The sequence below is a fragment of the Neovison vison genome, chromosome 5 (assembly GCF_020171115.1).
Source record: "Neovison vison isolate M4711 chromosome 5, ASM_NN_V1, whole genome shotgun sequence".
Taxonomy (NCBI): domain Eukaryota; kingdom Metazoa; phylum Chordata; class Mammalia; order Carnivora; family Mustelidae; genus Neogale; species Neogale vison.
Window position 1 is genome coordinate 5,312,212 of NC_058095.1, and position 25,647 is coordinate 5,337,858.

General features: G+C 45.0%; 1 protein-coding gene across 2 annotated transcripts; it reads left to right on the forward strand.

Annotated features, from left to right (window-relative positions):
- The first annotated feature begins 98 nt into the window (after nt 1-98).
- ACOX1 (acyl-CoA oxidase 1) lies at nt 99-22,697 on the forward strand. 2 transcript variants are annotated; one of them, XM_044247395.1, is made up of 14 exons: nt 99-294; nt 562-721; nt 6,285-6,445; nt 15,202-15,309; nt 16,153-16,272; nt 16,415-16,530; nt 16,918-17,087; nt 18,165-18,327; nt 18,772-18,962; nt 19,485-19,664; nt 19,798-19,903; nt 20,067-20,210; nt 20,366-20,572; nt 21,259-22,697. In XM_044247395.1, the coding sequence occupies exons 1-14, from the start codon at nt 186-188 to the stop codon at nt 21,307-21,309; spliced, it is 1,986 nt and encodes a 661-aa protein (XP_044103330.1). In that variant the 5' UTR covers nt 99-185; the 3' UTR covers nt 21,310-22,697. The 2 variants fall into 2 exon arrangements, with proteins under 2 accessions (XP_044103330.1, XP_044103329.1); XM_044247394.1 differs by lacking the exon at nt 6,285-6,445 and adding an exon at nt 13,038-13,198 and having other exon boundaries at nt 101-294.
- The last annotated feature ends 2,950 nt before the right edge of the window (nt 22,698-25,647 follow it).

Consider the following 25,647-nt stretch of genomic DNA (forward strand, 5'->3'; position numbering starts at 1 on the left):
TCCGCCTGGCCCGCGGCGAAGGAGAAGGGGCGGGCCGGGGCGGGCCGGGGCGGGCGAGGGCGGGGCCTCGCCGGTCCTGGGGCGGCTCTTAGGGCCCGCCCCGCGCTGCAGCTGCAGACCCGTCGCCGCCGCCGCCGCCGCCACCGCTTCGACCTCTGCCGCCACCGCCGTTGCGTGTCGCTACCATGAACCAAGATCTTCGCAGGGAGCGGGAAGCCGCCAGCTTCAACCCGGAGCTGCTCACGCACGTCCTGGACGGCAGCCCCGAGAACACCCGGCGCCGCCGAGAGATCGGTGAGGGCGGCGGGCCAGGCCTCCCTCCTTCCCCGGGCGCGGCCCCACACTCGCTCGAGGACGAATCGGGGGGCGCTGTGGAGCGTGGGCCGCTGCGCCGGGCCCAGCTTTGGGGGAGCCGGGACCCCCACCCCCGGGGCCGGCCTGTGGCGGGGGGAGGGGTGTCGGCCCACCTGCCCGCGCTCGGAAAACCCGCAGGGATTCCAGGAGGCGTCGCGGAGCCCTGCGTCTCGGTCTTCCTCTTGATGCTCTCTCGCCCTCTTCCAGAGAACCTGATTCTGAATGACCCGGACTTCCAGCACGAGGACTTGAATTTCCTCACCCGCAGCCAGCGCTACGAGGTGGCCGTGAGGAAGAGTGCCAACATGGTGAAGAAGATGCGGGAGTTCGGCATCGCGGACCCCGAGGAGATCATGTGGTTTAAAAAGTAGGTATGCCTTCGCCCCGATTAAGTGCCCGAGCGCAAACCTTCTTTTAAACGCGCAGCCCGCGGTGTCCTTTTTCATCGTGCTGGACGTCGGACGGCTCAGCCTGCGTGTTTGCAGCCCACCTGCAAGTGATGTGAGCGAAAACCGGGGTTGGCTTCTGTGTTGAGGCCTTTTAAAGGGATGACGTTGGTAGAATGCTGGTCGGGCATGGAGAGGCTGCCGCCGCCGTTCCCAGCAATCAGTACCACTCACTGCCTTTGGCCTAGACATCTCCGTGCGGAGTGATTTAAATTGCAAAATGCCTTTGCTCTTTGTAGCGAGAAGGTTTGCTAAATTTAGAAGCGGAGTTCGATTTTTGATTGCAAGACCAAACCACGTTTTGGAGCAATAACAGATTGCATTTCAGTATGAGCGTATAAAGCTTGAGTTTAGACTGAAGGGCCGTGTGGGGTAGATGAAGAACACGAGTCAAACTTCAGAGCAAATATATAAAGAACCTAGCATTCTTGAATTTGGTGGCCGTGTTATCTAAATGGCTTGTGTTACTTAAATGGCATAGGACACCTCCTAAAACCATGCCTTGGTACTAATGCTGGAAAGAGTAGTTCTTTTTCTTTTTCCAGGCCATCTGTTTTTTGTTGTGTTATGTTTCTTAATTAGAAGTAAAGCATTTTTTTTTCCCCTTTATCCCAATGAGCACTAATTACCGGACCCGAGTACAAGATTTCTTTGACCTCTATGCTGTCTTAGACTTCTCATTCATTCCTGGGCACTTCCTTTTTTGGGGAGCTTTTAGCATTTTAGAAGTCCATTATTTTCAACAATAAAGATTAAATGATACGAATGGTGTGTATTCAAAAGCGAAGAAAAAGGGAACATGTTACAAGTTTTGCCTTTATACAGTGATGGAAATTTCTTCTTTATTCTACTGCCTCTCAGACATTTAGTATCTAATTTTTTCAGTCTAACCCGTTTAATGTTTGGGGGAATGGAATCATTTACTGTATGCCTTAGGACTGAGAATTCCTCTTCTTTTTAATCATAAAATTATGATTTACTTATTTTCAGTAGTCAGAATCAAAGTTATTTATCAAATTCCAAATGTCCTTTTTTGCTTTTGAAATTTGTAACTCACGGCTGTGGGGATATTGAGGTAGAATGCCTCCTGGAAGATTGTGTTTCCGAATCACCTGAGTTGGGTTTTAGGTAAACTTCAAAAATGTAAGATTTTACCCTTTTTAAAGCAATCCCCAAAAAAGAGATTTGTTCTGTTTTACTTCTAAGTGGTAGATGCAGTGGGTTTCAGAATTGATGAGATACCGTAGTCAGTGTTGGTTTGTAGTGTGTAAGCAGAGTGGAGTGAAGTCACAATGAAAAAGAACCTATGCCTTTATGTGGCTTAAAACAGCAGGTGACATGACCCGGTTATTTTGCCTGTCATTTTTTATGATACAGAACTTGCTGTTTGGGGATTATAGGGTACAAAGGATTTTTTTGTTTTGTTTCTTTAAAGATTTTACTTACTTATTTGACACAGAGAGAGCAGAAGTAGGGGAAGCAGCAGACAGAGGGAGAGGAAGAAGCAGGCTCCGGGCCTGGCTTGATTCCAGGACGCCGGGATCTTGCATGACCGGAGCCCAAGAGAGCAGGTGGCTCTAGAGTACAAGGTTTAACACACGTTTTGACATCCTTCCAGTATTTCTACGATAGGACAGGGAGATCAACTTATGTGAAAGAAGGGGATTGAAAATTAGTCTTGGCAGTACTAAATGCTATTGAATCCAAGCCCGCCATTGACTGTAGCTCACACCCAAGTTTCATGTACCACTAAGAAAGAAAAAGTACTGCCAATTAGCTATGACCTCCTGTTACTTGTGGAGATGCGTCTGATTTTGTAAATGCTCCGTTGGTGCCGTATTGCCAGAACTGATGAAATATAGTAGTATTTCTCTTTAAAGGGATTTTGAACATTTACTAGTTTCTTTCTTTAAGATTTTATTTATTTATTCGACGGAGAGAGAGACAGTGAGAGAGGGAACACAAGCAGGAGGTGTGGGAAAGGGAGAAGCCAACTCCCCTATTGAGCTGGGATCCTGACGTGGGGCTCAATCCCAGGACCCTGGGATCATACCTGAGCCAAAGGCAGATGCTTAATGACTGAGCCACCCAGGCACCCTAAGCATTTACTGGTTTCTTTACAATTATTTCTCTTATCTCAAAATTCATATATGGGAATATCTTTTTTTTTTTCTTTTTAAGATTTTATTTATTAATTTGACAGAGAGATCACAAGTAGGCAGAGAGGCAGGCAGAGAAAGGAGGAAGCAGGCTGCCTGCTGAGCAGAGAGCCCGATGCGGGGCTTGATCCCAGGACCCTGGGATCATGACCTGAGCTGAAGGCAGAGACTTTAACCCTCTGAGCCACCCATGTGCCCCCATATATGGGAATATCTTGAAGTTGATGGAAAATTAGTAAGATACTTTGAGATTTCTCAACTTGAGCAGCAGAAGAATTGTTCTCTCCAGGCCTTGGTGAAAAAACCTTGCTGTTCAGGGAATGTAAAAATTGTTTTCCTAATCTCCTCTCCCACAATTTTGTCTTTTAATTATCCTGTTTCCTATGAAAAGAAAACTAAAGTAATTTAAAATTCTAATGAAGATCAGCCATGGTTTCTGTTACCCTCCTTAGGTTTTTCATTTCTTAATTTTTCTCTTTTTAAGATTGATTTATTTGTTTGATAGAGAGATGGCTAGAGAGGGAACACAAGCAGGGGTAGTAGGAGAGCAGAAGCATGCTTCCCGCCGAGCAGAGACCCCAGGGGCCGGATCCCAGGACCGCAGGACCGCAGGATCATGACCTGAGCTAAAGGCAGACATCTAACAGGCGTCCCCCTCCTTGGTTTTTTTTTTTTTTTTTTTTTTAGATTTTATTTATTTATTTATTGGACAGACAGAGATCACAAGTAGGCAGAGAGAGAGGAGAAAGCAGGCTCCCCGCTGAGCAGAAAGCCTGATGTGGGGCTCGATCCCAGGACCCTGAGATCATGACCCGAGCTGAAGGCAGAGGCTTTAACCCACTGAGCCACCCAGGCGCCCCTCCTTAGGTTTTTAAAGCCGATTCCTTGAAAAGCATCTTCAGGAGTGATTAAACATAATTAAAAAACGAGCACTGATATTTTGTTCATGAGTTGATTTTCAAGTATCCTCAAAAAAGAATCTCAGTATGTTTATTAACATAAAGAGTCAACAGTTTTTGTTTTGTGTTTTTCCCTCTGAATTTCTTAGAATTATATTGTGTCGGTATCATGATTTCACATAACCAACCCCACAACCTCCCTTCCCTTCCAGGGAATAGGAGTGTCTTATGTTGCCCCCATTTTTGGCACCTAAACAACTGCTTCTCTTCCTCAGAAACTCTCGTAAGTTCGTTTCCTCTTTTAGTAAAATGTAATTGTTGGGGAATGCTGTGGGGCTCTTTTCTTTGAGAGAATGACATCCGCATTTATCTACCCCATCAGGCTTTGAACTCCCACTTCGGTGTGGCGGGCACTGCTTCTCCACCGCCCAGCAGCCGCCAGCTCCTGTTGACCCAAGTCACTTGGAAGCTGATTCACTTCTGTTCACACCTCCCGTTTTTCCTCTCCCTCCCTCCGGTCACTTTATTTTTTTTTTATTTTTTTTATTTATTTTTTTTAAGATTTTATTTATTTATTTGACAGAGAGAAATCACAAGTAGATGGAGAGGCAGGCAGAGAGAGAGAAGCAGGCTTCCTGCTGAGCAGAGAGCCCGATGCGGGCCTCGATCCCAGGACCCTGAGATCATGACCTGAGCCGAAGGCAGCGGCTTAACCCACTGAGCCACCCAGGCGCCCACTTTATTTTTTTTTTTAATAAAGATTTTTATTTATTTATTTGACAGAGAGAGATCACAAGTAGGCAGAGAGGCAGGCAGACAGAGAGCGGGAAGCAGGCGCCCGCTGAGCAGAGAGCCCAATGCAGGGCTCGATCCAAGGACCCTGGGATCTTGACCCGAGGACCCTGGGATCTTGACCCAAGCCGAAGGCAGAGGCTTAACCCACTGAGCCACCCAGGCGCCCCGCCGTCCAGTCACTCCGCCCTCCAGTCACTTTAAATTGACATTCAGTATTGGTGTAAACATTATGGAACCTCCAGGTTAAAAAGGCTTTTTTTTTTTTTTTTTTCTTTTTTTAAAGAGGCAGGCAGAGAGAGAGAGGAGGAAGCAGGCTCCCTGCTGAGCAGAGAGCCCGATGCGGGACTCGATCCCAGGACCCTGAGATCACGACCTGAGCCGAAGGCAGCGGCTCAACCTACAGAGCCACCCAGGCACCCAAAAAGGCATTTTTTTTTTTTAAAGATTTTATTTTATTTATTTGACAGAGAGAAATCACAAGTAGACAGAGAGGCAGGCAGAGAGAGAGAGAGGGAAGCAGGCTCCCCGCTGAGCAGAGAGCCCGATGCGGGACTCGATCCCAGGACCCCGAGATCATGACCTGAGCCGAAGGCAGCGGCTTAACCCACTGAGCCACCTAGGCGCCCCCAAAAAGGCATTTTTTATATTCCTTGGATGCAAGCGTTCTTTAGGTGTTTCAGTCTGTCCCCAGCACCCCTAAAAGGTGATCTTCGAGCCTCAAAGTGAATTGGCAGCCTTCCGCCTCCTTTTTTTAAATTCAGGCCTTGCTCACTGGACAGACCACGATAAACGGGTGACACTGCTTCGTATTCATTCCTCTAGCAGCCATGAGGATCAGTTAGGTGCTCCTTACTTTGTACTTTGAGCTCTTTATTGAGATAGAACAAAGTAGACACCAGTAAGACCTTTCACAATGTAGCCAAGGCTAACTGGTATAGATGGTTTGTATTTTGACTGTTTCAAGATTGTGTTTTATGAGAAAATAGTTGGAGACAGAATTTCAGTGTGATTGGAGTTCCCTTAATCTGGAGTAAACATCAGACACCATCAGAGATAAATGTGTGACATTCTCCCATTTCTGTTTACCCGCCTGCAAACTCTGAAGACCTTTAGAGATCTGTGGTTTGGCCCTGGAATGTGTATTTACTATCCTGAATGTTTGCTTTGATGTTACCTAGGGAAAGATTAACCTATTCTTCAGCAGCTGTTGTTCCTAGCTCTACAAATAAATATTCCATGGAGTTCCTTTTGATTTTCAAGACAAGCAAAACTTGAAAATAAAGCAAACACATTCACTCCAGAGAATGCGATTAAAACCAACAGATGACACCAACAAAACCAAAAAAACCAAAAGGGATTCTTAGGCTAAAACCTGAGGTAGTATTTGCTTCCTGGCTGAAGTGTAGAATTAAAGAATTCTGGTTGTGAAACGACTTGGGTGGGGAAGGGGTGGATAGCGCTGGATTTGGCCTTTTAGGTGGGAAAATGGTAAATTTTACATTTAATTTCTTAAGAGAATGGTTGAAAATTTCCCAGCCTCAATGCTGAAGGCCATAGTTGTCTGGCAAGAATGCGTGGTAGAATGCAGTTTCTGGAGGAAGGCTGAGATCCTTTTCTTTTCTCTCCTGTAGAATACATTTGGTCAATTTTGTGGAACCTGTGGGCCTCAATTTCTCCATGTTTATTCCTACCTTGCTGAATCAGGGCACCACTGCTCAGCAGGAGAAATGGCTGTTTTCATCCCAAGGACTCCAGATAATTGGCACCTACGCCCAGACGGAAATGGGCCACGGTTAGTCCACATTTGAGGGTCAGTGGGTAACCCACCTCAGGACTTAAACTGATAAATGACTCCTGATGCTTGGTTTTTCCTGCTGCTACACTTTTGGGATTTTTGTCTTTCAGTTGTTAAGCCTTAAAGTTCAGCTTCTCATTTTCTCATAGGTCATTTCCCCATGAATTGGTCCAAGACTCTAGCCTGAAACATCCTGCATTGTTATTTCTAAAAGTCCTTTTACCCTTGCTGCGTATACCCCGTTTTAATGGCTGTTGAGCCGTTTGGAAAGATGAGATTGAAAATGTGGCAAAATTGCGTTGGCGTCTAATTATAAAGAGAGACTTTGTTGGAAATTCTTGGGAGTGTTAATGCCTTAGCAGTCTTCTGAAGGTTGCCTCTCTGCTTTCATGAAGCCAAAAATGTGGACTTTAAGGGGGACAGAGGATTAGAGCATTTAAGTGTCTTACTCTTTTCTTTCATTGCCCACTAGCAGGCTTAGAAGGCAGGTTGGAAAAAAGTGCATGATTCTTTTCATTTGGTTACAGCAGTCTTTTTTTATACTTGTTTTCTTTACATATTTCTGGACTTTGGATTGCCAGTCTTTCTTGGTTAAATTGTTCGTAATAATGGGGCACCTGGGTGGCTCAGTCAGTCGGTTAAGCGTCCCAACTGAGGTCTTGATCTCAGAGTCGTGAGTTTGAGTCCCACGTTGGACTCCATGCTGGGCGTGGTGTCCACTTAAAAAAAAATTGTTTATAAACGGCCAGCTCCTTTCAGAAAGTTTGTGTTTGGTCTGAATGAGAAGATGGTTCGTTTTCACAGACAAGGCCATTGGGAGGTTTGGGGGTTTCAGATTTGAGCTGCCTTGTCATTCCCTGATTTATCATAAGGCCACCATTATGTAAATTAGGAGAGGAGGAGACGCAGAAAGCATGAACACTTCATTTTTGTGTTTGATTTGGTGCTTTTGGGTTTGGTGAAATAGTTTAAGGAAATATTCTTTATCATAATCCCCATGAGAGCTGCAGATTCTGGTTGTGACCTTGTCTTCCAATCACCCTGCCCGAACACCCAGCCCTTCGGCTTCAGGATAGCCGATACGAAATCAGCAGCCTGAAGAAAGGTTTCCTAAGGGAAGGAATGGAACATCATCCAGGTCTTCCTGTCTGCGGGATAGGGGCTGGAGGCTGGTGGGGAAAGGGGGGGGGGAGTGTGTGTGTGTGTGTATGTGTGTGTGTTTTGTAATCTTGAAATAGCTTTGTGGTACACAACCCTTCTTTGTTTAAGTATGCATCCTTGTGGAATTCCTTTGACTTATAGTCCATGCTATTCATGGGGGCATAAAGATCTAAATTTTTCTAAGGCTAAATGAGTTTGATATGTGTGTCTCTCTGGTCTAACCCTTCCGCTTCTATAAAGTACGTTGTAAATGCTTATTTGCCCTAAATTTTGAAGGAGAGGAAAAAACGAGGACTTGAAGTTTCTGGTCTGAGGAGCCCAGAAATTGGTCTGAGGTCCTATGTTGTTCTGGGTGAGTTGGCATTTTTTGTGAGTTTTCTTTCCCTTATTGCTTCTCTCTTTCGGGTAATTTCTTGTACTTGAACCAACTTTGTGTTAATCTCTTGGATTTTCGTGAACAGAGTTGTGCATTAGGTCTTGTTTCCCGCTGGGGCCTTGTCCGTTCACATTGGGGTTGGTTGGGCTTCGCCCACCGCTGTCCTTTTCCCCGGGGGCACCAGTCAGTCTGTCGGTGAATTCGCGTCCTGTGACAGTGCAGCCTTGTGTAGAACAATCAGTCCTTTGACATCAGAGAGACTGGAAAACATGCATGGAGACATCGTGCAGATGGAGGGTGGACGGTTCGATCTGAAGACCAGAATGTTGAACGGCTAACAGTGGTTACCTCAGGCGTCACGGAATTGGCTCTGCCTTCAAGGTGGGATTCTCTCTGCTCTAGGATGCTGCTGGGGTTGAGGAGACAGCCCTGCTCCAGCACCTTCCAGGATCCTGAAGAGTCTTAAAATTCAGTCCCCTGCACGACATCTCCATCACCTGCTTTCTCTCATCCCTCCTCTAAATAACTCACGTGTCTGTAGAGGCCCACAAACTGCGACACCCGCTTGGTCTGGGGGTCCGTGAGCCTTCTTTACTCCAGGGCAGAGGTCTGAGCTCAAGGGCGCGCCCTCTCCCGGGGGGTTCTGGTGCCAAAGGGACCGTCCATGGAGCATGCCCAGCAGGAACCCTCCTGACCCTGCATTTCTCCGGGTCCCAAAGCAGGTAGTATGCTTGGTCTTCACAGGTACGTGGTCACTTCAAGTTCTTGGCCACCTTATGGCAATTCTCCTTCCTTTGTTTTCTGCTGTTGTCATCCAAGAAAATAGAGCTTCTGCAATACCCAGTTCTCTTCCTTGCAGATTGGTGCAGAACTCAGATAGGAACTAACGCACTCTCTCCTTTGGAACTTGAGAAATAGTGAACGTGGTTGTGCCCATCACTAGTCTTTGTCCCCCCGTATTTTCACTTCTCTGTCTCCTGTCCTTTTCCTTCCCACTGAGTCTCTTCCCCGTTGGAGCCCATGTGGCTCCCTCTCTATGTCTGGAGGCTCTTCTAATTCCTCACGATGATGGTTCATAACCATATAAACTGCAAAAACCAGGGCCTTTGGGGTTATGCCTTCAGAATAACTTTGTCAAGTAAATTACTGCATTGAAAGGAGGGACCATTCAATAGCTTTTGTTGCATAGTTTAAGACTTCTGGAAACACAGAACTGGTTTATAGTGTATTTAGCAAATTATTAGTGTGCTCTGTCTCCAGAAGCCCCATCAATGTGGTTGCTTTAATGTTTTTTGCTACTTTAATACATATCTAAGAGTTAAAGTTTTCATTTTCCAATGCCAGTGAGCTTGGACGTGTTGGCTTACTGTCTGTATTTCCTGTGTATAAACTGGGTTTTTCTCCTTTGCGTGTTGATTGGATAGAATCTGTACATTGATCTTACATGATTATGTTGGATGCTTCAAGTATTTTTTCTCTTGCCTTCTGTTTTGTTAAACATTTTGGCTTTACGTATAGAATGCATCCTTCTCTGAATGGGTACACATTTTTTTTCTTCATATCTTGGATAATTATTCTCTTATTTTCTTCCAATATTTTTGTTCAATTTATGTTTAATGCTTTGACTTGTATATGGTGTAGAATGATGAATGAATCCCATGCCATTTTTGTTTATTAGCTAGTAGTTTTTTTTTCCCCGTTGTTCTTTCCAGTTCTTCTTAGAGTTTTATTAATAGTTTCAGTTTATTTCTGGAACCTTAACATATATTTATTAGTCCCTTTGGTTTTCTCCTAACATCATAAATATTGGTTCATTGTTGCTTTGCAAGATATTTAAAAATCTGATAGGATAAGCCTCCTGTTATATTTTAAGACCCTCATATTTGGTGTTCTTGTATATTTATTCTTCTAAGCGAAATCCAATCTTAATTTGTTAAATTCTAAATTATATTCTGCAGGAATTTCAAATCCATGTTAAAATAAATCCTTGTATTTCTTGGGAAGTATTATCTTTATTATAATAAAGGACTGACTTTTTGACCTAGGAATTAGCAATTTCTTTCCTGTTAGGTATAACTTTTTTTATTCATCCTATTAGGTATTGATTTTTTTTCCTAGTTAAATCGTTAATATCCTGAGCAAAGTTATGTAACAGATTTTAAATATTTTGTTGTGTTTGTAAATTGCTTTTCTCTTTACTGAGGTTTCTGCTTAAAGCGTCCTGATGGATAAGAATGCAGTAATTTTTTCTTTTCCTTAGAGCGTACAGCTTTTCTCAATTTATTTATTATCGGTGGTATTTTGTTGTTGATTCCTAGGATAATAATCATGCTGCCCACAGAGATGCTATTTTAAGTCCTTCCTTTTTTTAATGTATTATTAATCTAATCATTTTGTCCTCAGCATTGGCTGCCAGCCCTAGGTCATGTAGAGGGAGAGACTGGAAAGGCCTTTCAGTGTCACGGTTTTGAAAAGATTAACGGTAGCACTTTGTCAAAGTTAAATGTTGGAGCTTTGTGATTTTAAAATAAAGGATTTAAAAATAATATATAATCTTTATCATGCATAACCAACTTTTTACAACAAATACTTGATTTAAGTCAAAGAAACTATCCAGGTCACTTTCCCCTTGTAACATGTCTAAATTTCATCCACTTGTGCATAATCCTTACCCTGGTCACAAGAGATCTTTTTCTCCTAAAAACGTTCTTCAGTCTCAGAGCGGCTTCTGATGACAGTAGTTTCCGCTGCCCTATTCTCTGTGTTTTGTGGTACCGCTGGCATTGGTTTTTCCAGCATACTGCTGTAGACCCCTCCTGTGCGTCTGGTGGACTGCATCAGAGTGGCCCGTCCCTCCCCAGGCATCGCTCTGGGTTCCAGCAATGCCAAGTGGGCTTTCAGCACTGAAAGTGGCAGGTCCCAGGCCACAGGGTCAGTCCTGGTCCCACTGGTTGCCTCCTATCAGGTCCCAGGTGTATGCTGATTTTTCTTCCTAGGCACCGGTCTTTTAAGTTAAAACCCGGAGGCGAAGGCATTCCTCCTCGTGAGGGAAAGTACTCTCTCATCACGCGATTGTGTTTTTCTGGAGGGTTTCCACTGTTTTTAACTCTTTATTTTGAAATGCTTATAAATCCATAGGAAGCTGCAGAGGTAGTAGAGAGGTTCCGTGGGCCTCCCCCGCGGTTTCCACCAGGGCTGTGTTTCGGGGCAGAGAGCGCAGCGCTGCGCCAGCTCTCCGGGGTGTCTCTGGTGTCCTCCTCATAGTGCCGGGTCCTGGCGGCACCTGTACGAGAATCTCCACAACCAGAAGATGTGTTAGGTGGTGGGATTCTTGTCCTCCTTCTGCCATTGTCTTCCTGATCTGAGAGCACTTCCCTCACCTCAGCCTAATTTTTTTAAAAAGTGGGTCACACAACCTTTGATTTTTCTGCGATTGGGTAACAAAGTAACCACTGCAATCAGAAGACAGAGCTGATCAGCCCTCCGCGAGCAGCCAGTGCTCCGCTGTTATTTTCCTTCTTCCTTTCTGGACAAACTGAGAGGGTTTTTTGGTTTGGGGTTTTTTAAAAAGATTTTATTTATTTATTTGACAGAGATCACAAGCTGGCAGACGGAGAGAAGGAATCAGGCTTCCCGCTGAGCAGAGAGCCCCATATGGGGGTCGATCCCAGGACCCTGGGATCATGACCTGAGCCGAAGGCAGAGGCTTTAACCCACTGAGCCACCCAGGCGCCCCAAACTGAGAGGTTTTAAAACTGAAAGGTCGCATAGGCTAATTTCTAAGATAATTAAAGAGAATAATAAGGAGCAGTATAGAGTCCGTTAAGCTAGATCTGGAAGTTCAGTGGGATTCCAGTAATGTGACAAGATAACGAAGACATTTCAATCTATTTCCCACTAGAAAGTAATTCACACAGAAGTCTAAGGCATCTGCAAATTTTAAGTGGAAAAGAAGGACTTTAGAAAGTGGATTCAGGGGGCGCCTGGGTGGCTCAGTGGGTTAAAGCCTCTGCCTTCGGCTCAGGTCATGATCCCAGGGTCCTGGGATCGAGCCCCGCATCGGACTTTCTACTCAGCAAGGAGCCTTCTTCTCCCTCTCTCTCTCTGCCTGCCTCTCTACCTGCTTGTGATCTCTGTCAAATAAATAAATAAAATCTTTAAAAAAAAAAAAAAAAAGAAGAAGAAGAAGAAAGAAAGTGGATTCAGGGGCGCCTGTCTGGCTCAGTCGTAAATAAATAAATAAATGGATTCAGAATTACTAAAACTAAGGTGTTTATTATCAGCACTGATAATCCCCATATAATTGGCTTGTTATGCATGAATCAGTTATTTGTAATTATTATCATGGTCTTTTCCTAGAAATTGCATGTCTTTTTTTATTTCTGATATTAATCACTGGGTGAGGAGCGCTGCCAGTTTTTGCATTAAATTGTTTCAACAGGGCATGGCTGGATATTTGTGATGAACCTAAATCAAACAACCAGATTTTTTTAAAAAACAGATTTATGTAAGGAATGTGGCTTCGCTGGTTGTTTTATGGACACACACGAAGGATTCCAGCCTAGAAGCAATTAAAATTGCTTCTAGAAAAGCCTTTCGTCTGGGGGAGCATTTGTCCATTTGAGAGAACAGTTCCCCCGTCTCACCTCATCAGAGTAAATCATTGCACAGCTTAAATTCTCCATCCCATACAGCCGCTTCAGATTTTTTATTGTCTTTGCTTTATTGCAAGGCTGGACTCCTCTCCCTGCCTCGCACGTTTTTGCGGCCCAGGCTTCAGAATTGGCAGCCCGTGCTCGCCAAGACCGATTGTGTCAGAGCCGAGCAGCGGAAGAACCAACTTCTCGCCCACTTAAGAAAAATGAAATTTGCCGAGAGTTGGTGAAAGTCATACGGAAAGGGGCAGCACTCCCACCCATGATGATGTCCACCCAACTAATTCATACTTACAGAAGGTTTTTTTTCTCCTTCCTCTGACTCTGTTCACATTGCCGTTTCTCTCACACCTGATGACTCTTCTCTCAAATGCCTGTCCTTGGTGTTGCTTCGAAGTTTTGTGCACCGAGGGCGGCCTGAGCCTCTGGATCTCCACTTGGGCATGTTCTTGCCCACTTTACTCCACCAGGCGACCGCGGAGCAGCAGGAGCGCTTCTTCATTCCCGCCTGGAACTTGGAGATCATTGGCACTTATGCCCAGACAGAGATGGGCCATGGTACGGTGCGTTCAGTCTACCTTCGGGGCTGGGCGGGGCTCTGCAGGCTTAGGTATGTATGTGGACAGCCCCTCGGGTGTAGCAAGGGCGCACCCGCGTGCCCAGATCTCCCTGCAGAGGCCAGGGTTTCCACACACGCGAGTCTTGGCGTAGACATGGCTTTGGGCAGTGGAAAGGAAAGGTTATGTTATCACAGAACTATGCTGATTATTCTTTTTCATGGTTCCCCTCCGGGGGTCAAGAATAACGAGTCAGGATTTATTTACTGAGTGGTTTTCCAAGTTCCTTGGAGTTGTGTAGAATTAGGTGCATGTAGCATCCGAATCCATCTTTCTCCATCACTGTCTGATTACCTTTCCTATGGATACCTTAATGAGCGTGCCCAGATTCCAGAAGAAGCACAGATCAGTAGTGCAGGTGCTCTCTGACTTGTTTGAGGGAAATGAGTGGCTTATATTACCATAATGTGAACATTTTATACCTTGATCTTTTTTGTGCCTTGATTCAGTAAATTCAGTCAAGTTCTGAAGGCAGCTTGGCCAAAGATTATTGGGGGGGGGGCGTGGGATAAGCCGTACTTCCAGGCAGTTGGTTTTGGAGGGAGTGGCTGTCCCTGTTAATCTGGTCTGAATTGGTGTCTCTGTTTGCTGTTCATTTCCTTCCATCTTCTCTTTTCCAACTTTGAGGTTTCACAACCGATCTAATGTATATTTGCTACGTGTTCATTTCTCTGCAACTTTATCTTAATTGTATAGCTAATTTGGCTCTTGCTGCAAAGTTGTAATTTACAGGGTTCTCACAAGACCCAGTCCATTGTGCATTTGCAAACATTTTGTCATTATCTGTTCTATTATTGTTACTTCTTTTCCTATAAAAACTTCTTTGCTGAAAGTGTCTGGTTCCTTGGTTCTCACATGTACTGGAGAAGGTTGTGGATCACACATGAAGTGATCATTTCTGTTCCTCAACTTGGAAGTTCCTAAATGTTCCAAAGTTTAAGTTTTTAATGAGATCTGGAGTTACCTAAGCTGTTTGGGAAAAGGTTCTCAGCATTTGCTTCAGGATAGTATAATTAGAGGAAGTATCACTTAGAACATTTTTCTGTAACTGTTTTCAAAGAATTTTGGCGCATTTGTATTAGGATTTAAAGCACGAATCTTTGTCCATCTCCAGTCAACATGAGACTGGGAACATGAGACTACGCACAGTAATGAACCAGCCAGGGTCAAAGTTAAGGCCTGACATTGGATATCACAGAGCGCATTCAGACCTTATTATCAGACTTTTAGAAATCAAAAAAGAAAAAAAAAAAGTCATTGTTCCAGGTCTCTTTTCCCCATGGCGGTTATATCTTTTTAAAGTTCTTATTTTCCATTCTAGCAGTCACTCTAAAATAAGTCTTTAATTTATGAGAACTTTGGCTGGAGTCTCTTTCTGTCACCGGTTATCTTAGTCTTTGTAAACCGAGAAGCCCAGAGTGTTGAACTGGAGTGGAGACAGCGTACATGGGTTGCAATTGGCACATGTAAACTTAGAGATACTATTTTTAGAAAGGCAGTTAACTTCCCTGTTATGTTTCTATCCTATGACCTTGTGAAAATAAGATTCTAAACTGCCTTTACATTTTCTTTTGATCTAAATAGAGGTGCATTAACTGAAGTACACAGATAGAACATGCTTGACATTTGTTTTCCCTTGATAGGAACTGCCGGGTTTGAGTATAGAGATTCTGAGGCACTGGCTCAGTGGGTAGAGCATGTGACTCGATCACAGGGTCATGAGTTCAAGCCCCAACTGGGTTTACTTAAAAAAAAATAAATAAATAGTATAGGGAAGTACGTATCTTGGTTATTAACCATCTGTAGCTTATCTACAAATGTCTTCTTGTTGTTAAGATTTTTGTTCTCTGAGATAATAGAGCTAAAAGGACGGGGCGGGAGATTTTACCCTTTGCTTGTTTCTTCCCATATTTTAGCCAAGGTGAATGTAACTTACTTCCTTAGGAACTCATCTCCGAGGCTTGGAAACCACAGCCACTTACGACCCTGAAACTCAGGAGTTCATTCTCAACAGCCCTACTGTGACCTCCATCAAGTGGTGGCCTGGTGGACGTATGTGAATTTCTTAGCATTTATTGGGTGTTTTGAAGAGTTACTATAAGATTTATATAATAATTATAATTAATAAATAATTATAAATACAAGTGATTAGCTTATATGAGAATATCATTTTGGAATACGGGAAACACTGAAGTCTCAGACTCTTTACAGCCGTCAACAGCCTCTTGTGGTGCCTGTTGTAGACCTTCCTCCACTTCAAGGCGCAGAGAGATGGCTGTCTTACTCTCTTTTAAGTTTTCCTCTGAGCATTCGCATCATGAGCAGTTTCCTTAGTCACCATTTAAACCAGCTTCGTATTCCTTGTGTGGTTATAAGTAATTTAAATGTAAATAGCCACTTGTGGCTAGTGGCCACTGTTTTGGAAAGCACTTCATTAAGGGAGGAAAAGGAAATAAATTAATGTTCTTATGGTTATCCTAAAAAAATTTCATGTAAATGAATGAGAGATAAGTAGAAAAGAAAGTAAAGTCTTTTTAATTAAATTTTTTAGTAAAGTTTTTTTTTTAATGAAGGATTACTGGCGCATCAACAAGCTGTACGCCTTAAACTTACAAATACTATAGGTCCATAATGTCTCAGTAAAGTGAGTATAAAAGCTTTTATATATATAAAATGAAGGATTGCTTTGCCAGAATTCGATACATTTTAACGGCGATCAGCTTAAGTGAACAACTTTCAGAAAACTGGGTGTGGTACTGTCAGAAGCTTCTTGGGTCCACTTTATCGATGGAGGCTGGTTTTTACGTACGGTTTTCCCCCATCTTTTATTTCTGTCCTTTGAAAGGTGTAAGAAAGTTTGCTCACCTCTGTCTCCTGTTCTTTCTGATGTTACAGTTGGAAAGACTTCGAATCATGCAATAGTTCTTGCCCAGCTCATCACTAAGGGGAAGTGCTACGGGTTACACGCCTTCATCGTGCCCATTCGTGAGATTGGGACGCATAAGCCTTTGCCAGGTTAGAATCGTTCGTCTGCTGTTGAGTTGCGAAACTAAACTGATGACATTCTTCTGCAAAAAGTGTAACACAACGAGAGAGGCCAGGCAAGCCTGGAATTGCGGAGCATGAACACCTTGTGATTGCCTTTCATCTGTGGTAGGTATTACCGTGGGAGACATCGGGCCCAAATTTGGCTATGATGAGATGGACAACGGCTACCTGAAGATGGACAATTACCGTATTCCCAGAGAAAACATGCTGATGAAGTACGCCCAGGTATGTTGGCGGAGCAGAGGTGTCCGACGTGGGGTTTCGGTCGGTGGCTGTCGGTCACCACGGGGTTGCGAGGGTCTGTTCTTTTAGAAAGAAGGGTCTGTTTTTACTTCTGATGCTGCTTTTCTTAATGACTGTGAAATCAAAAGCAGTTGGCAGGTAGGAAGAACATATTCTAGTTGGCTAAACCAGTGGGTCTCGTACTTCAGCATGTGTTAGAACCCCCTGGAGGGCTGTGTCCCGTAGGTCAGGGTGGGGATGAGATTTTGTGTTTCTAGCAAGTTCCCAGGAGATGCTGCCGTTCTGGGGACCACCCTTTGAGAATCATGAGCACAGACTGCCACTCGAGTTTTAACAGAAGGAAGCATCAGTCCCGTGTTCTTTGTCCAGGTGAAGCCTGATGGCACGTACGTGAAGCCTGTGAGTAACAAGCTGACCTATGGGACCATGGTGTTTGTGAGGTCGTTCCTCGTGGGAGAAGCCGCCCGGTCCCTGTCCAAGGCCTGCACCATTGCTATCCGCTATAGCGCTGTGAGGCACCAGTCTGAAATCAAGCCAGGGTAAGGGAGGCGTCTGAGATGGGCTCAGTGCTGAAGACCCCCCCCCCCCCGACCCCATTCCAATATCAAAATCCCCAAATGTGATCTCGAGACTGTGAGTTGGCCATGCAAAATCAGCCAAGGGGGCAGTGTGCTGGGTCTGCTCCTAGAAACCAGACTGCCTTTTCTTAAGTAGAAAGATGAGGGTAGCCACCTTACTATTTTTAACCTAAGAAAATCAGTAATATTACTAGAACTCTATAAATGAAATGTTTAGAGGTGCCTGGGTTAGAGGCTAAGTTGTCAGCCTTTAGCTCGGGTCAAGATCCCAGACTGTGGGATCAAGCTGCATGTTGGGCTCTCTGCTCAGCATGGAACTTGCTTCTCCCTTTTCCCTGCTTGTGTGCGCACACGCTCGCTCGCTCGCTCTCTCTCAAATAAATACTAAAATCTTTAAACAAAAAAATGAAATGTTTAGAACACTAAAGGCAGTTTGAAAGTCCTGAATGGTGGGAATGGCATGAATGGGACTCCGATTGTGTTCCTAGCCATAGTGTAGTCTTACAGCCTTTCACTTGAGCCTGACTCCCTGATGACCTTTTTAACTCCTATTGAAGGAGTAACGAAATCGGTAAGAGCTGACCTTCTTAGATGTCAGATATTTAACTCCGTGCATTGGGTCTTTTCCAGAATTGTGGTTAAAATAGTTGATTCAGCCATGTAGTGTGTTAGACTTCTTTATCATTGCTTTCCTTCTGGGAAGTTAACTTTGATTTTTGAATGCTGCCGTGCGATAGTTTCCTTGGTCATACTGCAGAGACGAGGATGGATATGAACTTCACAGCCGGAAAATTTTATCTGCCTGGGCAGTCCAGCAAGGTAGTGGAGAACATGGTTTTCTGTAGCCAGATAACCTAGATTTCAATTGAGACAGGATCTGCCACATACTGGCTGTGTGACCTCAGGTTCTTAACCTGTTGTTTTCCCCTCGGTGGAATGGGGAGAATGTTATTCAGTGTGTCGAAGTGTGTAGCCCTGGATCTGGTGTATATTAAGTTCTGTGTCAATGTTTACTTTTGTTTCTTCTCTGTCCTTTAGTGAGCCAGAACCACAGATTTTGGATTTTCAGACCCAGCAGTATAAACTCTTCCCACTCCTGGCCACTGCCTATGCCTTCCAGTTTGTGGGCGCATACGTGAAGGAGACCTACCATCGGATTAATGAGGGTATTGGCCAAGGGGATCTGAGTGAACTGCCCGAGGTATGTGTTTTCTCATCTACTTGTGGGCTCCCTTCTGTTTGATATTCGCTGGTTGGATAACATCCAGGGAAAACTACATGGAGGGCTTTCTTGAGAAGAATCCGTATGTTCTCAAAAGATACAGCCATTTTTTTCATTGAAAGTGAATCAGATCAGAAGATATGTGGGTTTTGTTTTTAAGTTTCAGAAGCAAGGTACCACGGTGGTCGTTTATTAATCAAAGGAACATAAGTGGTGACTTTTTTGCCAAGTGGAACATTGTGGAAGGGAGTGTGGGAAACAGTACAAATTCAGTCCACTGAGACGGCCGTGCTCCAGTTGGCACGCGTGCCAAGGGATGGGGCGCGTGGCCGGCACTGTCCGGTGAGGAAGGGAGGGGTGCTTCCTGGGGCGGCTCGGACCGGGGGCGTCCCCCGCTCCCTGACAGCCTCGCTTCCCCCTCAGCTCCACGCCCTCGTGGCCGGCCTGAAGGCGTTCACCTCCTGGACGACGAATGCCGCTATTGAAGCCTGTCGGATGGCGTGTGGCGGGCACGGTTACTCTCACTGCAGCGGCCTTCCGAACATCTACGTCACCTTTACCCCCACCTGCACCTTTGAGGGCGAGAACACCGTCATGATGCTGCAGACGGCGAGGTGAGAACCCGCTCTGGGCCTCAGCTGTCCGTACGGCGCTGGGCGCCCGCGCGGCTCTGTCTGTCAAGTGTCTGACTCTCGGTTTCGGCCCAGGTCGTGGTCTCAGGGTCCCGGGATCGAGCCTGGTGTCAAGCTCCGCACCTAGTGTGGGGTCTGCTTGGGATTCTCTCTCCCTCTCCCTCTGCCTGTTGCCCCTGCCTGCGTGCATGTGCTCTCTCTCTGTCTCTCTGTCTCTCTCTCTCTCTCTGTCTCTCTCTCTCTCTCTCTGTCTCTCTCTCTCTCTCTCTGTCTCTCAAATAACTAAGACTGTTGGAGTCCTCTTCGTCGGTTCCTGTTCCCACGTTTGCGCTTCACGTTACATTTGTTCCTGAGAAAGGCGGTTTTGCCTCCATCTCCCCCGCCGGTGTTATCCTGTGGGCGGCCAAGCAAGTCAAGACACCTGTTGCATTACTTAAAGTTGTTGCAAGAGTGTCTCTGCCGAGAAGCGTCGGTGCTGAGAGCACGTGTCCTGGTGGTTTCTAGGTTCCTGATGAAAAGTTACGACCAGGTGCACTCAGGGAAGCTGGTGGGTGGCATGGTGTCCTACCTGAATGACCGGCCCACTCAGCGCATCCAGCCGCAGCAGGTGGCGGTGTGGCCGACCGTGGTGGACATCGACAGCCCTGACAGCCTGACGGAAGCGTACAAGCTTCGTGCAGCCAGGTTAGCCCCCCAACCTGCTCTGGGGTCGGCCGCCAGGGGAGCCTCTAGGGACTGGGGCCTGACGGAAGAGCGGGAAGCCCGAGTCCTGCCCAGCATTTCCTGCAAACTCCAGTTTTCTCTCATTTCTTAACAGATTGGTAGAAATTGCTGCAAAAAACCTTCAAAATGAAGTGATTCAGAGAGAAAGCAAGGAGGTAGCATGGAACCTAACCTCCGTGGACCTTGTTCGAGCCAGCGAGGTCAGTGGTAGCTCCCCTTCTCCGTCTCTCTTCTTCCCTCTCTCCCTCTCCGGCCTTCACAACACCCCTTCCCCCCCCCCAGCCCATTTTCTTAGTGCAGAAACCCTTGTTGCTGTGCGCTGAATCTTTTCCAAAGGCCCTCTGGCGTTTTCTTTTTATCTAGGCACATTGCCACTATGTGGCCGTTAAGCTCTTCTCAGAAAAACTCCTCAAAATTCAAGATAAATCTGTCCACGCTGTCTTAAGGAATTTATGTCTCTTGTATTGTCTCTATGGAATCAGTCAGAAGGCAGGGGATTTTCTTCAGGTGAGTATTATCTGAATTTAAGTCCTTTTTTTTTTTTTTTTTTTTTTGTAGAAAAGTCACTGTGGTCTACTCTATAGTTGTGTGTGTACACATGTCTATGAATGTCTGTCTTTATATGTGTATCTTTGTTTGTTTGCTTATTTTATCTTTTCTAGGGAAGCATCATGACAGAGTCTCAAATTACCCAAGTAAATCAACGCATAAAGGAGTTGCTGACTGCGATTCGCCCAGACGCTGTTGCTCTGGTGGATGCGTTTGATTTTCAGGATGTGACACTCGGCTCTGTGCTTGGCCGTTACGATGGGAACGTGTATGAAAATTTGTTTGAGTGGGCCAAGAAATCCCCACTGAACAAATCAGAGGTACAAAAAACAGTGTCTTTCCACCTTTTGAAATTCTCCATTTAAATATTATGGCAGGAAAGACCTCAGAGGTGAGTCCTGGTGAAAGTTCTGGAATCTCCTGTGGCCTCTTTGGACAGTCCCTTTTTTTGAGGAACAGATTCAGAAGGGAACTGGGTTGTTCCTATAGGTCACAGGTCTTTCATCTCCTTGACTGTTGAATAACTGTTGGACAGGGGCGCCTGGGTGGCTTAGTCGTTGGGCGTCTGCTTTCGGCTCAGGTCATGGTCCCAGGGTCCTGGGATCAAATCCCGCATCGGGCTTTATGCTCGATGGGAAGCCTGCTTCTCCCTCTCCCATTCCTCCTGCTTGTGTTCCCTCTCTTGCTGTCTCTTTCTACCAAATAAATAAAATCTTAAAAAAAAAAGTATTGGACACGTTCAAACATACACAAAAATGGAATATTGTCGTACAACCCCCGTGTACCCTTGGTCACACCTCAGTGACTAGTCTCCTGGCCATTGTGTTTCACTTGTACACTCCCCTCCCTGCATCTCCCCTGGGAACTGTGGTGAGACAAAGGCAGGACAGCAGATAACTTTATCCGTGGATGTCTCAGTACGCGTCTCTCCACCTTCTCGGGTGAAAGCGTGCTGGTTTACGCTGCAGCCCCTCCTCACTGCTCCTGTTCTCGCCCTTCCCTGCAGGTCCATGAGTCTTACTACAAGTACCTGAAGCCACTGCAGTCCAAGCTCTGAAGGGTCGTGGGGACAAGTTCCACTCGCTCCAGGAAGCGGCTGGACTCAACACCCCTTAACACTTGTCATGCAGATCTGCTTGGAATCTTTACCAAACTCGGACAGCTGTGGAGCAAATGATAAATTGAGCCCTTTCCTCTCTTGATAAATGAAGAAGAAAAATGAACAGATTTCAGAGATTAAATGAAAAAAAAAAAACCAGATGTGTTTGAAGTGCACTTAACACGGCAAGAGACCTGTCAAGCCCCAGAAAGAGCTTTAAGAGATACAGCGTGACTTCCATCTGTAGTGCTGCTGACCCCAGTAGGCCATGACCTTGGACAATTCTTAGAATTTAACTACTGAGTAGTTAATTATTTTACCTCTTAAGCGCTAATCACTGGGTATATAAGTGTTTTTAAGCAAAGGTATTTTATATGGGGGGTAAAGCCCTTCCCACCTTTTCTGCTAAACGTCCTACCACTCCTGCCACGGGCCCTGGCTCAGCAGCAGGACTGAAGAGAAGGGATTCGGGGAAAGACGCGAATCAGGAAACTTGAGTGCGAGTGAAGTGTATGCGCGGCGCAGACACGACTCCCGCTGTTCGCCCCCCTTTGCCGACCTGTTGCTTCCGCCTCTGTTCACAGTAACATCTTCGGCACATGGAGCTCTTCGGCACAGGCCTCGCCTAGGGTCACTGTCCCATGTCATTAGAAATCAGTCTTCCATTTGAGGGATCCCTAAGTCATCGGTGCGGTGGCACAACAGCTCGCTTTGTCCCAGACTTCTCGGGAAAGGGCAGGAAGCAAAATTAACTCCGCAGTTTTTACCCTTGGCCACTGATGGCATCTCCAGCAGTGGCGATTCATCTCTGTCCCCCTCCCTGTCCTGAACGAGATGCTAAGAAAGGAAAAGGAGTCACAGCTCCTTTGTGGTAGAAGGAGCATAGGGAGAGCTCTTTTAGTCGCGGCGACTGTGACTGTGTTGTCCCTACCACTGGCTATTTTGGAACAATCCAGATTTTCTATATTCTGCCATTGTCCTAAACCATTTGAATGCTTGGAGGTCACAGTGTCCGGCAGTGCAAAGGTAGACGCTCAGGCCACCTCCTCTGCCCAGGAGCACCACAGAAAACTGTGACAAACCGTGTCGTCTGGTTTGGGGATTTAAATCATTGAATCAATATAATCATCAAAACTATGGCTAAGGGATAAATGCAAATTTCACAGAATGTCTTTCTTACTATACGTGGGCTTTGTTTTCAGTCTGTTCCTGGGAGTTTGATCTGAATTGTGACATTATTCTTTGAGCTGAAATCTAATTTACGCAATCATTCTGCATTTAAAGGTTAAACACGTAATTCCTAATGAAGTTTTTTCTTAAAATCGAAGTAAAACTGCATCACTTGTTTTGTTTTGTTCTGTTTTTTTAACCTATTAACTGTATTTGTGACCTCTGTCTCACAAAACCAGTAAGAATCGGTCTGGAGAATTTGGTATAATTCAGGGGAAATGTCATTCCTACCTTGGGACCCAGCATAAAATCTATCACAGTGGAACCAGTTATATGAGACTCTCATGTCAGAATACTTGTTGGCCACTAAGCCTTAATCCTTCCACCAAGAGAGCTGACTGGGAATTTTTTTTTTAAGATTGAAGTAGCAAACTGTTCATTTCTTTGAGATATATCTGGACCATAGTTCAGATTCTTGGAAATGGAGAGTAAAATGCATAATATTGATCTGTTAAATGTAGAATTGCTTTAGAATTAGTGGCTAAATACCTTATTCCCAGACGAACATCTGTAGTTGGGATCTGATACCCCACCTACCTGGTGCAGCTGCACATGCCTGGGCTGGCACCCGGTGGGTGTGAACAGGTTGCGAACACTGCCCGGCCTCCTTCAATCCGGCACCGGGAGGAGTATTTAAAAGCAAAATCTGATATTTGATACTGTTTTTATTAACATTGGGGTTTTGTCTTGTACTTTATTCACTGTAACCTAAGAATATAGTAAGACGTTCTTAATTTGTACTATAACAAGAAAAAGAGAATGCCACATAATTAAACAAACTTACGAAGAATTTTAAGGTCCAGGTTTACGAAGTTACAAGGTGCAGACAACATAAACTTTGCTCTCCGCAGTGGAGGCCCGCAGGCCTGGCAGCAGCTCTTCAAACAACCAACAGGTCCTGTCTGATCTTCTAAAGAAGCCAGGTCTCTGTTGCAGGTGAGTTTGGTTCTTTTGTGAGCCACTCGCACCAAAAGTACTCAACCTACTCTTCTCCAAAATGATAAAATGCTAAGAGAGATTTTTTTCTGTTAGATACTGATAGAAGCCTTTTTTTTTTTTTTTTAAGTGTTGTGAACAGAACTCAGAATTTTGAGGTTTAATAGGATTTTGCTATTTGTCGTGGATGAAGGTTGATCTTCCTGAAGTGTTGGGAGCTCTGCTTCGTGCTCTGCTAGATCGATCCAGAGGAGTAGTTCAGTGTTTGGACCTAAGGGCTTCAAAGCACAGTTGGTTCCAAAGCCTTTGGGGCCTTTCATGTTCTTGGCTTAAGAACATAGCAGTGCTAAGTATCTACTTATCTTCAGAACATTGACTTAATTACAACATTAACTATATTCATATGCTTTCTGAGAACTCCCTGCCTGTAATTTCAAATTTCATATACCTGGAGGCATTTTACAGATCCTAAACATAGGCTAGGTCTTTATTCTTGGGATTTCTTCAGCTCAGGGCTTTGGCTGGAGAAACAGGACCCGCTCAAAATCATGGAGAACAGAAATTGTTTAGATGGCTGTGGCTCACAGTCCCTCCCGCCTTTTCTGAGCGCTTTCCATCCAGCATTTAGGAAGGCAGAGATAAGGTGCAGGTGTGCACTCCTGCTAATCTTTATAAATGTGGTGGGCATGCCCGGTCGTAGTTGCCGTCAAGCAGTGCCAGGAAATGGGTTCTAACACCTGAGACCAAGAGTCTTGTTGATTCTCCTTACTCAAAGATTTTGATGATTTTTCATGAAATAATGCAGAGGTCATTTCAGCTAAGTATTTACTACATTCTTGGAGGAATTGACCAAGTCACATTGTAAATGACTGAAATGATTTTTTATTTTAAAATACCAGTAGACTTCTGCTTTTAGCTATACACACTATAAAGTCTCACTACCTAATCCTGTGCTCCATGATGGTAAACAGAAACATGAGGAATCTAGAGTTACCAGGTGTTAGCTGTTGCAGACCTGCAAATTCCCAGAGTCCAAGGGGTTTTTTGTTTTGTTTTTATTTTGCTTAAAATTCAGTTGGGCCACCGGGGCATCTGTGAGGCTCCGTTGGCTAAGGGTCTGCCTTTGTCCAGGTCATGATCCCTGGGTCCTGGCATCAAGCACCGTGTCAGGCACCATGCTCAGCAGGGAGTCCCCTTCTCCCTCTAACCCTCCTCCTTGCCATTGTTCACTTGCTCTCAAAAATTTTTTAAATAACACATTTAATTGGGCCATTGATTATCTTAGGAAGATCACAAAAAATTGGGGAGTGATTTTAAGAATTCTAAACCGAAAGAGGTGGTTTTGCCACAATACTGTTGACTACTTCACAGTTCAGGTAGCAAACATACAACCTTCCACATAACGTTCAGACTGCTCACTACTTTGTAAACATTTTATTTCCAATTGCTGTAGATTCAAGGATATTACTTGTATTCTTCAGAGTGTGGAATTCCTTGCTACCTTTCCCCCTTTTACTGTTAGGGTTTGCGTTTGGTTCCTACCTGACAAGATGCATCTAGCGTGTATTGTTACCCATCCCTGGCTGGACCTGTCTGAGCAGGTGTGAGTACCGAGGAGGTTCTCGGGGCCAGAACTTCTGAACCATGACTGGACAGCTGTGACCCGGCAGCCCTGCTTGGCGTGGGCTGTGGGTAAGCCAAACCTTTTTCCTTTGTAAAATTGAAAAAAATCCTCAATAAAACCTGTGGTTAACACATGTCTTATGTGCCTTTATTGGGTGACCATGTTGGGTTCTGTTCTGGCTCCACCGTTTTGATATTACTTTTTAAAGATTATTTGAGGGGCGCCTGGGTGGCTCAGTGGGTTAAAGCCTCTGCCTTTGGCTCAGGTCATGATCTCACCTCGCATGGAGCCCCCCATCTGGCTCTCTGCTGAGCAGGGGAACTGCTTCCCCCTCTCTTTCTCTGCCTGCCTCTCTGCCTACTTGAGATCTCTATCAAATAAATAAAATCTTTAAAAAAAAATTATTTGAGAGAAAGCACAAGCAGCGGGAGGAGAGAAGTAGGGGGAGAAGCAGACCCCCACGGAGCAGGGAGTCAAACATGCGGAGCTTGATGCGAGGACCCTGG